Source organism: Berghia stephanieae, chromosome 6 (assembly GCF_034508935.2).
Source record: "Berghia stephanieae isolate SIO BIC M18660-M18661 chromosome 6, UCSD_Bste_1.3, whole genome shotgun sequence".
Taxonomy (NCBI): Eukaryota; Metazoa; Mollusca; class Gastropoda; order Nudibranchia; family Aeolidiidae; genus Berghia; species Berghia stephanieae.
Genome location: NC_088365.1, coordinates 12,818,085 through 12,831,234, shown reverse-complemented (window position 1 = coordinate 12,831,234; position 13,150 = coordinate 12,818,085). Strand labels below are relative to the sequence as shown.

Genomic DNA, 13,150 nt, shown 5'->3' with positions numbered 1-13,150 from the left:
CTATCGTACGAGCCTCCATCACCGCCGCAAAACTTTTATTCCCTATTGTTTTCTGGCACTTTCCTACTCATTTAATTTCTTATAGGGAATGAGATTAGCGGAAGAGTAGCGTCCCTTGATTGGACGTCACCCATAGTCTGTGACGTCACCGGCGGAAAATTTATTAGAGAGAACGTCATGTTGGTTGTGCGCATGCGTCTCTCGTCCTCACGGACGAGATTAGCGGAAGAGTAGCGTCCCTTGATTGGACGTCACGGACTATAGGTGATGTCCAATCAAGGGACGCTACTCTTCCGCTAATCTCATTCCCTATTGTTATCTACATAAGTGCCTGCTCCACTCACTGTTCTGTGACCGACAGATGTGAGATTTTACTTTTTGGCAATGTATAAAATGATAGTTATTGCCTTCAAGAACACATAATTGAATAGGAGGCAGCGAGGCTCGGCGTTACCGTCCTTGCTTCGTAACCAAAAGGTTATTCCAGTCTTCCATTGGAAATTAATTAATAGACAAATTAATTTCCCCTATGGGTGAATAAAAGGAATTGTTTTTTTTTAAAAAATTTATATCAAAGTGATAAATGCGGGCACAGGGACCATCAGGAGGTTTGAGTTCCGATCCTCATTCTAATCAGGCTGACTTTTTTAGTATGTTTACGTTTTCCCCCTTATATTTTTCTCTCCGTTTTTTACTGTTTTGTTTGGCACTGTTTTATACGCACATTTTAGATCAATGCCCCAAAATCGGAAAACCAATCCAATTTACTGTTATTCTTACTATGATATTTCTGTTCAGGATCAAAATCACACCGACTTAAAATACTGTTTTGAGGTTTTGGATCACAATTTTTTTTTCCAGTTTCTTTAAAGGTCAGAAACAGTCATTAAGTTTATCAGGCTTTACCAACAAGTATTTGAACCAAGTCGTTTTTAGTTATTCTTAAGAAACTTCAACGTTGTTAAAGAATAAAATCAAATCTACAACAGTTAAGCAAAACATAACGTCCTTTATCTTCATCATCTTCATCTTCATCACCTTTATCTTCATCATCTTCATCTTCATCATCTTCATCTTCATCACCTCATATTTTGTCTGGGACGTGTCTTCTTTGAGCCACAACGGAGTCGACAACGGGACCATCATGCCAAATACCGCCTATCGGGTCGTTACCGCCACTGCTCGAACCTGAGAATAGAAAATAGAAAATAAACGTTAGTATACTATGTACATTGAAACGAAAGATTTTCATTCGTGAAGTTGTCTATAGATAGTATGCGCTTGGCTAAGAAACTCACAACATTGCCATCCGGAAGTATAACGGACCAACACACAAAACTATGTGTAACCATGAACGTTTATAGTCTGTATAATTCAGTTTAGTGAGAAGTGGTCATAAACGTGGATGGCAAAAACAATAAGAAATATTCGATTGACGTCAACTTCATTCTATCTATATGTACATTGAAACAAAATATTTTCATTCGTAAAGTTGTCTATAGATAGTATGCGCTTGGCTAAGCAACTCACAACATCGCCATCCGGAAGTATAACGGACGAACACACAAAACTATGTGTAACCATGAACTTGTATAGTCCGGTTGATGCAGTTTATTGAGAACTACTAATAAACGCGGATGGCAAAATACAATAACAAAGACCCGAGTGACGTCAACTACATTCTATCTATTGGCTGGGGGAGGGGAAGGGGGGGGGGGGTTGATCTGTCACCTTGACCTGTTCTATAGCTTATGATATAAGTGCTCGGTCAACAAGCAGTCGGCGTATAAGGAGGGTGTTAAATGTGACCCATCGTCTCAAAACGGTACAATATCGGAACGTACCAGATGCTTAAAAGCCGAAGTAAATGTTAAACTGGTCAAAAATATAAATTGTCGGCATTAGCACCCGATAATATGGAATCCATTCTCTTACAAACTCAACACACATCTGATTTTCTGGCTATAAATTCAATTTTCAACATCTTAAGCCACCCGACTTAATACCGTTTTGAGGCGAAGGGTCACAAATATGATATCATATGAATTTATACGTTTTATTGAGAAAAAAAAAAGTAATTTTTTAGTACTAAGAACCGAGATTCTATTTTCTTGATCAGTTTAAATTGAATTTGAGTTTTAAGCAGCTGGTCATCCCGACATACATAATACCGTTTTTGAACGATGAGTCACTCATATTTATATATGTGACCAACCATCTCAAAACGGTATTATGTCTGGAGAAAGCTGGAGTTTCAAGAACGGACTCTCAGGTTTAACTTTCTTTATAATATTTGAAATCCGTCACCTCATACGGTTGTGTGTATGTGTGTGTGTGTGTGTGTGGGGGGGGGGGGGGGGGGTCCGATTGTTCGCTTGGTAAAGCACCCGCTTTATTTGTCTTTTTTTTTTCTAAATTGAGCTTTATATAGGGCAATATCCACTAAATGTGCTCAATGCGCTTTACAAGGGGTCGCTGGTCAACAGCAACATTTAACATGTAGGACGGCACATGACGCCTGTTAGGCGATATTACAATTTTTCGGACAAAGACAACGCTGTTAACGTCTACGTACTCATTTTACACCTGAGTACGGTGAGAGAATGTGAGTAAAGAGCCTTTTCCAAGGACTCAACTATGCGCCGAGAGCGAGGCTCGAACCCAGGACCTTCCGATCCGAAAGCGAGTGTGATACCACTAGACCACATAGCCGCAAAGGGAGCGAGTTCGATCTCAGGTGAAGTCCCACTCCCACTCCCACCCCTTTCCCTGTGTCCACCCGGCAGAATGAGGTAGGTTAAAAAAATCGATTTAGGAAGATGGATCATATTGGAGTTATAATGATTGCAGTCTTTTGGGAAATGAGTTTTTGGTCATTAAATATTCAGAAAATACAAATATCAAAAAATTTTAAAATGTGCCTTTGCTCTCAAATTACTGTATCAAGTTCGATTTGATATAATACCAGTCGCATATGATGGAAAACTAATGTTAGAATACCCCAGTCTATGTTGGCTATTTCGGTTGGTTTATGTTAATAAAAGATAAAAAGAAGAAGAAGAAGAAGGAGAAGGAGGAGGAGGAGGAGGAGGAGGAGGAGGAGGAGGAGGAGAAGGAGGAAGAGAAGAATGTAAAAAGAAGAATAAGAATAAGAAGAAGAAGAAGAAGAAGAAGAAGAAGAAGAAGAAGAAGAAGAAGAAGAAGAAGAAGAAGAAGAAGAAGAAGAAGAAGAAGAAGAAGAAGAAGAAGAAGAAGAAGACGAAGAGAGCGAGCTAGAAACGATATTTTCCACCACTGCCACACGACATTGATAAAACACTATTTTGTCATAATAATTATAGTCAGAAACTCTCTCTTCATAGAACAATTGATTAAAATAGATAACACCAAACATGCATGAACTCCCCCCCCCCCCCCACACACAGACAAACATTAATCCCGATATATCAAACGTTTTAATTCCTTTTTCAAAATGTCTGGATGGAGAAACACTAGGGTCAGTCGAGAGTTTTATTTACTATAGATATCGATAGATTTTATGACATCCAACCAGTATGATCTAGGAATGAACTACATGAAGAAACACGAGTTTCAATATAATCAGAATGTGTCTGAGAAGTAGGGACACAGACGTCCAACCTTCCTCTCATCATCCGGTTCAAAACTCATTGGAAGTTAATAGAGAACAATGAATATGTTACATATTGAATTGGAAGGTGGCATAACTATTTTGGAAGCAATATGTATAGACACATTCTTAGGATTATGGGCTGTACAAGAGCGAATATGAATCATTTTTGTTGACAACCAGCATTTATTCAGATCAGAAAATAAAATTTCATCACTCTAAACAAGAAGAGCAATACCCCCAGGGGTATGTGTATCAAATTATCTGGAAGACTGGTTTTCCACTTCTAATGAGATTAGAACCAGTATTTTGATATTATCACACTTTTGTTCCCGATTAGAAAATTGAACTTGAAATGTCAGAAAGAAATGTCAGTCAAATGAATGAGGCCATTTTAAAAGTTCAAGTTTAAGTATGTATTTATTTAGGCCTATTCGGACCAATAACCATGATAATATATCTCTGAGCACATTCTATCAACAACAACAGAAATAACAACCACAACAACAACAACCACAGCAATTTTATAAGTTTAACTGAACTTCTATTTTAAACATCCGATTCAATGACACAGAATATACTGTTTTGAGTTTGATTGTTTGACTTACCAACAACTAAAAAGGCATTTTGTCAACAGCCAATTATAATATAAATGGTTTCTATTGTTTTATTTTTCATTTTTGTTTTTTTAATTCGTTTTATTTTTCGTTTTTCCATCACTGGAGTCCAGCGAATGACAAGATAACGATCTTAAAAACAAGAAATGTGGATTCATCTTCTTTTTTTTTTAAGTTTAGAGAGGATGCATTAGGGAAATCGATTAATAATTGTTACATATCGCTTCGCCACGGTGATAGAACATAATGTTAACCCTGTGAAGACGAGATTGGGTTTCTGCCAATTATTACTATTATTCTCATCATCTATTGCTTTTTAACCAACGTGCACAAAATAGAAGGTCTGATAATTGAACTCAAGAACAGGCTTGGTTTAAGGTTGTGCGGCTATGTGGTCTAATGGTTTAACACTCGCTTTAAGATAGGAAGGTCCTGGGTTCGAGCCTCGCGCTTGGCGCATAGTTGAGTCCTTGGAAAAGGCTCTTTACTCACATTCTCTCACCGTACTCAGGTGTAAAATGAGTACCTGGCCGTTAACAGCGTTGTCTTTGTCCGAAAAATTGTAATATCGCCTAATTGGCGTCATGTCCCGTCCTACATGTTAAATGTTGCTGTTAACCTTGTGAAGCGCTTTGAGCACATGTAGTGGATATTGCGCTATATAAAGCTCAATTTTTATTTTGCGTTTGTTTGAGAGTGTTTCCATGACAACAATTAAGTCTGCTATAACAATATTATGGTTTGTTAGATCTGAATCCTGCTCGTCGTTTTTAACAAAAGAGCATCGCGTATCAAACTGACGAGGTAGAAAGCCATGGGCACAATATATCTTTAAATTTTATTTTTTAATGAGCTTTTTAAATAGCGCAATATCCACTAAATGTGCTCAAAGCGCTTTCCTCTCTCTCCCTTCTCTATCTCCCTCTCTCTCTCTCTCTCTCTGCTCCCTCTCTCTATCCCCCCCCTCTCTCTCTCTCTCTCTCTCTCTCTTTCTCTCTCTCTCTCTCTCTCTCTCTCTCTCTCTCTCTCCCCATCACCCACTCTATTATATATGATATATTTTGATAAGAAATGACATGCGATATAACAATACAAATATTCTTGGACTCTAATGTTTTCCCCCATAATTAAGGCATTTATCTGAGATCGAATTTTCCAAGTAAATTTAAAAATCAAGTTTAAGCATAAGCTTCACCCAAAGATAACACAACTTTTAGAAAAAATGGTCACATATCAGGTGAAGAAAAAAAAAAAAAAGCCTGTAACGGTTGAAAACTGCTTCTCTATAACGACATAATGGAAATAGGATCGGATCGTGTGGTTTAAATAAAAAGGATCGTAAAATGCTTTCTCATTATCTTTTCGCTCCTTTTCTCTCTCTTGTGGAATGGCCATAGTAGAGCATTTACACACCATAATGTACGAGGTTCGCTCTCATCGTGCATTAACCCTCTCCTTACCAACTATAGGGAATAAGATTAGCGGAAGAGTAGCGTCCCTTGATTGGACGTCACCCATGGTCTGTGACGTCACCGGCTGAAAAGTTATTTGAGAGAGAACGTCATGTTGGTTGTGCGCATGCGTCTCTCGTCCTCGCGTGCGCACAACCAACATGACGTTCTCTATCTAATAATAACTTTTCCGCCGGTGACGTCACAGACTATGAGTGACGTCCAATCAAGGGACGCTACTCTTCCGCTAATCTCAATCCCTACAGGAAAATCGTCACATTTGTTACGCCAACATGTTTCTTAATCAAATTTCTGTTGTACATTATATTTTTTTTTTAGAAAAGGAACAGTGTGTTATAGAGCATGTTTTGGTAAAGAATTTATTTATCGAAAGAACTTACTGCTGTTGTGTCTGAGTGATAAAAAATCTATTGTGTTAGTTTGGTGTGAAGTTTTGGGGAAAATCCTGAAAATGGCTGGTAAGGAGAGAGTTAAACATTTCACTGCCTTACTTTGGAAAAACAGGTATTTAAAAATTTGGTCTGAGAACTCGTCCTTCAAATATCGATCGTTTTAAATGATTCTCATGTTGGCAAAAACCCTCCAACCTGGGACTTCGCGAAAATGTTATTATAGGCGTTTAAAGTTTGTTTTGTTATTAATGATACTATTCCATATATTTTATATATATATATATATATATATATATATATATATAATATATATATATATATATATATATATATATTGTGACATGACACTTCCCATCGGACAGCTGCGTATGTGTCCGGTTGTCGTTGGTGTAAAGTTGACTCTTTGGAAAAGGGAGATTATTCTCATTCTCTCACATTACTCTGGTGTAAAAGAAGGACTTGGTCGGCAACAAAAAAAAAAACAAAAAAACAAAAAACAAACAAAAACAAAACAGATTAATAATAACGTATCATGGGCGTCATATCTTGTTTTATATGTATATATATATATATATATATATAATATATATATATATATATATATATATATATATATATATATGGCTGTTTGCCCGTTATCCTTTTAAGAGCTTTGTTTACAATAAGACAAAGTGAATTATTTTTGCTTATAGACGCTGTGGACTGAAATATAATGTTCAAAATTGAATATAACAGCTTAAAATAAAATAAAAATGGAAATAAAAATATAATATAATATAAAACGGAAAGTTTCAGTCTCAAAACATTTCTTCAGCCAAAAACAAAAATAACAATTAACCCTCTCCTATAGATAGTATGCAGATGACGTCACTCAGGCCTTTGTTATGGTTTTTGCCATCCGCGTTTGTGAGTTGTTCTCACTAAACTGTTTTAACCAGACTATAAAAGGTCATGGTTACACAGAGTTTGTGTGTTGGTCCGTTATACTTCCGGATGGCAATGTTGTGAACTCCTTGGCCAAGCGCATTCTATCTATAGGAAAATCGTCACATTCGTTACGATACAACCAACATTTTTCTTATTCAAATTTCGTTTGTAAATCATAAAATTTAAAGAAGATGAACAGTGTGTTGTAGAGTATGTTTTGCTAAAGAAATTATGTATGGCAAGAATTTTACTATTATTATGTCAGCGTGATAACAAATCTATTTTTATTAGTTGGGTGTGAAGTTTTGGGGGAAAATCCTGAAAATGGCTGGTAAGGAGAGAGTTTTAACGTTTTCACATCGCTTTCTATCCAGACAAACGACAGAAAAGTTATTGGCATGTGTTTGATATCTAGACATTCTTCCAGATTTCTTTCTTCTTTCTTTCTTCCTACTTATCATTCTTCTGTCCTCACTTTCCCTTCTTCTCCGTATCCTCTCTTCCCCCCCCCCTCCTCCTCCTTCTCCTTTTCCATGTCATTATTGATTAAATTTTTATCACTCGCTCCAATGACTCTTGAGCACTCATCATAATTGACCTTGTACTTGTATGATGTGCTAAATAAACCAGTTTTCATCGTTACATCATTACAATTCATCACAATATGAATAAAAACTATTTTACTTTTACCAGAAATTTTAATGAATAAATCGGATGTTTTTAACTTGATCATATTTCTTTAAATATACGCCATCTTAGTTTATGAATTCAAAGTTTAAGTATCTTGATACTTGATAACTACTCATTTTAATATTTCAATATTTTAAGCTTGGAAATATTATAGTAAACTTTAAAAAGCGTTTTGTGAGTGGTGGGTCCGAGGGCTCTATCACGTGACACTCCCACAGGTTATTTAACACTCCTATGCAAGCGATCTGGCCATAATCCTGTCAAATCCCATGAACATGCCTAGTTCGAGTTTACTCCAATCTGACATCATTACCCCCCCCCCCCCCCCCCCCTCCCCTCCACGAGAGCAGCACGGATAGTACAGATAGATAGATAATTATATATATATATATATATATATATATATATATATATATATAATATATATATATATATATATAGAGAGAGAGAGAGAGAGAGAGAGAGAGAGAGAGAGAGAGAGAGTTTATATTAATCCCTCATCTTTTTATCTTTCCTTTCCCCAAATCTTCCATTGTAAAGTTTCATTCTACCCGCATAAGCCGTGACTTATTTTTGGGTCTTCCTACAGCAATTTCCTGACAACCATAATAAATACTTGAGATGAAGCAGACTAACTCTTTTGTCTTCCCCCCAGAATCCCTGGGCCAATTTCCGAGGTCATAAGAACGGTTATATATTTCTTCTTCTTCTTCTTCTTCTTCTTCTTCTTCTTCTTCTTCTTCTTCTTCTTCTTCTTGCTTCCATCTTGGTTCTCAACAAAGAAAATCTGTACTTTTTATTCTTCATGCTTACTAGAACTTTTTGTTTTATTTTTTGGCTCTAAAATTCTTAATGAAGTATAGATAGTTCGAAGATGACGTCACCCAGGTCTTTGTTATTGTGTTTTGCCATCCGCGTTTATGAGTAATGCTCACTGTACTGTATCAACCCGACTATAAAAGTTCATGGTTACACAGAGTTTGTGTGTTGGTCCGTTATACTTCCGGATGGCAATGTTATGAGCTTCTTAGCCAAGCATTTACCATCTATATTTTGGCCCTGAAATCAACGGCTGACCGTGTTCCGAAGCATGACAACCTTAAGTGCCTACCTTTCACCCGGAGTAAACAGCTCACAGATCCTGAGTATCACTCACAATTTTAACATAGATGATTGGATAAAAAATGCATCGTGTCGTCAGGTTTTTACGATGCAATTCTTTTATCAGTGTGTCAAAATATTGTGAGAAATACTCACTAACTGGGCCTGACCTATTTGTGTGTTTGACATGTACTAAGGGGATCTCGGGCCTTTTCATACAGGAAATAAATAGTCAAGGGGACGAAACGGGGTAAATGGAGGAAAAATTCTGATTGGTTAATGCTTAGTAACGGGCAAACCATCAATTAGATTCAATAGTCTGATGTCACGCCGCCCGGCAACGGTGGCCATCGTGGTTCTAAACAAAGAAAATCATTACTTTTTATTCTTCATGCTGGCTAGACCTTTTCATATGTCTTGTGAACAGAATGTGTAAAAGTCAAAACATGATCAGATTTATAATAGGTTTTTCCCCCCTATGGATACGCTTTTATGCTCGTCGGAGATATATTTCATAAGGGCGTCCGCCATTATTCCAATTGTTTAGAGCCAGTTACTAAGTAACCATGCGTCATTACGAGGGAAGTGACGTTACGACTGTTGAAGCGTATTCAAATCACGGCATTTATCGTTTTTTCACGTCGCACACTCGAGATCTGTCCAATTAGCCAATCGTTCTTCAATGGAAAAGACGCCAGGCATCCGGTCTTAAAACGTCTCAAGAATACACGACCTTCAAACCATTGACAATTAAAAGGCCCACTAGAGTATCGTGGTAGGAATGGACCAGGAATAGAAACCCACGGACACTTCAAGCCGACAATTCTAAAAGACTTGTCAAACAAAAGCACTTCTGTTACTAAAAGGCATTGAGTTTAAAGGTCAATGAAGAAGATACATAATCTCTAGCTATTATGAGACAATGTAAAGTTGAAGGTTCTGGTTGGAGATCCTTCTTTTAAATGATACCAGTCCTTGCTAGTGAGGCGGATGCTCTTCAACTGAATTGATGGTTCCTCGCTGACCTCTTGTAGTTATGTCTGCTAAGCTATTGACAGGGATATCTTTTTAGGGGAGGCGTGGCTCCACTGTACGGTCTTTGCTTCCGAGTTCGATCGCCCGCCGCTGCACTGTGTGGCCTTGAGCAAGTCACCTCGCCCTCGCTCAATTCGCGGCGCTGCACTGCTGTTGACGCCTGGGTTATTCCAGTCTTACCTTGGAATAGACCATAGAGACAACTTTCCCCTATGGGATGAATAAAGGGAAGTTTATTTATTTAAGTTTAATAGTATTTATTTTTAACTATTATCTTATACTATGAGCCTTCAGTTCTTCAATCAACATTCAGTGCATACATTTTTGAAAATTACGTCAGTTATGGTATATTCAATTAAAACTATCTGGTCGAATAAATATTATTTAAGTTAATTTAATTTTGACTCGAAATTTAAACTAAAGTATATTTTGGCCTTGAATCAACCGCTGACCTTGAACCAAAGACCCATACTTAGCCAACTTACGCGTTTTCCTATAACTTCCGCGAGGACGAGAGACGCATGCGCACAACCAACATGACGTTCTCTCTCTACTAACTTTTCCGCCGGTGACGTCACAGACTATGGGTGACGTCCAATCAAGGGACGCTATTCTTCCGCTAATCTCATTCCCAATTAGCCAGTCGTTCTTCAATAGAAAAGACGCCAGGCATCCGGTCTTAAAACGTCTCAAGAATATACGGACTTCAAACCATTGACAATTAAAAGGCCCTCTCGAGTATCGTGGTAGGAATGGACCAGGAATAGAAACCCACGGACACTTCAAGCCGACAATTCTAAAAGACTTGTCAAACAAAAGCACTTCTGTTACTAAAAGGCATTGAGTTTAAAGGTCAATGAAGAAGATACAGAATCTCTAGCTATTATGAGACAATGTAAAGTTGAAGGTTCTGGTTGGAGATCCTTCTTTTAAACGATACCAGTCCTTGCTAGTGAGGCGGATGGTCTTCAACTGAATTGATGGTTCCTCGCTGACCTCTTGTAGTTATGTCTGCTAAGCTATTGACAGGGATATCTTTTTAATTATTATCTTCTAGTATGAGCCTTCAGTTCTTCAATCAACATTCAGTGCATACATTTTTGAAAATTACGTCAGTTATGGTATATTTTATTAAAACTATCTAGTCGAATAAAGATAATTAAATCTATTTTAATTTTGACATGAAATTTAAACTTAAGTATATTTTGGCCTTGAAATCAACCGCTGACCATGAGCCGAAGACCCATAGCCAACTGACGCGTTTTCCCACCACCCGGAGTAAACAGCCCACAGATCCTGAGCATCACTCACAATTTTGACACAGACAATTGTAAAAAATAAAATGCATCGTGTCGTCAGGTTTTGCGATGCAATTCCTTTATCAAATATGTCAAAAGATTGTGAGAAAGACTCAATAATTGGGCCTGACCTATTTGTGTGTTTGGCATGTACCGTAGGCGGTATCTCAAGCCTCTTCATACAGGAAATAAATAGTCAAAGGGAAGAATCGGGGTAAATGGCATGATATAATCTGATTGGTTAATGCTTAGTAACGGGCGAATCATCAATTACCACTCATTCTTTTATTGATATTATATTGTTAGCTGAAGACTTAGATAAAACATTTATTGTTGTTGAAATACAGGTGATAAAACAGCTGACCTATCATCGGACAGCACATAATAGGTTGCTCAAACACTCCAGCAATCATTCATATTCAGACATCAAGTTATTAACGATGGTTTTGTTCTTTTCACCAGTTGACTGTCATACTGTGGAATAAAGGGCATTAAAGATTTGGCCAGAGAACTCGTCATTCAAAGATCAATCGATTTTAATGACCCCCATCTTTTCAAAACTTTCCAATCTGGGACCTCGCAAAACCAACACAGGGTCTTCATAAAATACAAATCTACGGCAATGATATTAACAGGACGAAGAATATAAGACATGCGATTGCATGCATAGGCAGGTGCACATAATTCCATACATATCCAGACGAGCACAAACAACCATCAACACTCCCACACACACACACACACACATACCCACACACACCCACACACACAGATGCTTACACAAACACGCACTCGCATTAACAGGGAAGGGAAATCAAGTTTTGAGATTGAACAATAGGGAATGAGATTAGCGGAAGAGTAGCGTCCCTTGATTGGACGTCACCCCTAGTCTGTGATGTCAACGGCAGAAAAGTTATTAGAGAGAGAACGTCATGTTGGTTGTGCGCATGCGTCTCTCATCTACTTTTATCTTTATGGGTATTTTTATACGTCGTCGCACACTCGATATCTGTCGAATTAGCCAATCGTTCTTCAATGGAAAAGACGCCCTGCTTCCGGTCTTAAAACGTCTCAAGAATACATGGCCTTCAAACCATTGACAATTAAAAGGCCCACTAGAGTATCGTGGTAGGAATGGACCAGGAATAGAAACCCACGGACACTTCAAGCCGACAATTCTAAAAGACTCGTCAAACAAAAGCACTTCTGTTACTAAAAGGCATTGAGTTTAAAGGTCAATGAAGAAGATGAAGAATCTCTAGCTATTATGAGACAATGTAAAGTTGAAGGGTTTGGTTGGAGATCCTTCTTTTAAAAGTGGTATATTGGTATCCTATTGTATGCCTAAAAAGTTATTGATCGTTCGTCTATTAGGCAGTAAACGCAGTAATGGTTGTGGTAGTATCACCAACTTCTTTGTCTTCATCGTAGGTAGTCGTAGTATCAGTAGTAGTAGAAGTAGTAGTTGTATAAGTAAATGTTGTAGTAGTAGTAGTAGTAGTAGTAGTAGTAGTAGTAGTAGTAGTAGTAGTAGTAGTAGAAGTCGTAGTAGTTTTAGTAGTAGTAGTAGTTGTAGTAGCAATAGTAGTAGTAGTAGTAGTAGTAGTAGTAGTAGTAGTAGTAGTAGTAGTAGTAGTAGTAGTAGTAGTAGTAGAAGTAGTAAGAAAAATTAATGGTAGAAGCGGTTGTCCAGTTATTGAAAATGTATTAAAGTGAAACAAATTAGATGAACATGCACACACATGCATAAATAATTCGATGTCCCCTCACGAACACTTACAGAAAAAATGGAATTTTATTCCCATTGGCACGCTGACTGAGCTGAGTATTATTGGACTGACAACAGGTCGCTGTTTCAAATTAGATAACATAATAATATGTTTCTATAAAACCTGCTTTACTTAACGTATTATTCCAAATTCCACCATAACCTGTGTCTTCCCCCTCATCGTTACTGTCATCCATGTTCTCCATATCTTGTTTTTAACAT

The 13,150-nt window shown here is 37.5% G+C and overlaps 1 protein-coding gene across 1 annotated transcript in view; it reads right to left on the bottom strand.

The window, feature by feature from the left end:
- Positions 1-989: 989 nt before the first annotated feature.
- Positions 990-13,150, bottom strand: part of LOC144974494 (uncharacterized) — a 117,726-nt gene continuing 105,565 nt past the window's right edge. Inside the window, exon 4 of the mRNA XM_078917402.1 lies at positions 990-1,188. Within this exon, the coding sequence (XP_078773528.1) occupies positions 1,085-1,188 (104 nt within the window). The 3' untranslated portion in view covers positions 990-1,084. The remainder of the gene's footprint in view (positions 1,189-13,150) is intronic.